Raw genomic sequence first — 440 nt, 5'->3', positions numbered from 1 at the left:
TATATATATATATATACACACACACACATATGTATACATGTATGTATGTATGTATGTATGTATGTATGTATGTATGTATGTATGTATGTATAATGTATGATACTTACTCTCCCCATGTTTCATAATCATCAATGCCATAACATGGAAATACTATTTCCTCATTATCAGGTTTTGGTAGAAGATAACTAGTATCTTTATGCTGTCAACAGAAAGAACAAACAGGTCTATGAAATAATTTCTTTAGGTTGAAACAGAGGCAAAACACATTAGCATATATATATATATATATACATATCATCATCATCATCAACATCATTTAACGTCCGCTTTCCATGCTAGCATGGGTTGGACGATTTGACTGAGGACTGGTGAAACCGGATGGCTACACCTGATTTGGCAGAGTTTCTACAGCTGGATGCCCTTCCTAACGCCAACCACTC

The 440-nt window shown here is 34.5% G+C and overlaps 1 protein-coding gene across 5 annotated transcripts in view; it reads right to left on the bottom strand.

The window, feature by feature from the left end:
- LOC106871185 (leucine-rich repeat-containing protein 63) overlaps positions 1 to 440 on the bottom strand; it is a 90,622-nt gene that overhangs the window by 6,205 nt on the left and 83,977 nt on the right. For 3 of the 5 annotated variants that reach the window (XM_014917518.2, XM_014917519.2, XM_014917522.2), the window contains one exon: positions 108 to 199. The exons of the other annotated variants lie outside the window; for them this stretch is intronic. In XM_014917518.2, the coding sequence (XP_014773004.1) occupies positions 108 to 199 (92 nt within the window). The remainder of the gene's footprint in view (positions 1 to 107; positions 200 to 440) is intronic. 5 annotated transcript variants of the gene reach the window in all.

Source organism: Octopus bimaculoides, chromosome 18 (genome assembly GCF_001194135.2).
Source record: "Octopus bimaculoides isolate UCB-OBI-ISO-001 chromosome 18, ASM119413v2, whole genome shotgun sequence".
In the NCBI taxonomy this organism is placed as follows: domain Eukaryota; kingdom Metazoa; phylum Mollusca; class Cephalopoda; order Octopoda; family Octopodidae; genus Octopus; species Octopus bimaculoides.
The sequence above is the reverse complement of the archived record's forward strand: the minus strand, read 5'-3'. Positions and strand labels throughout refer to the sequence as shown.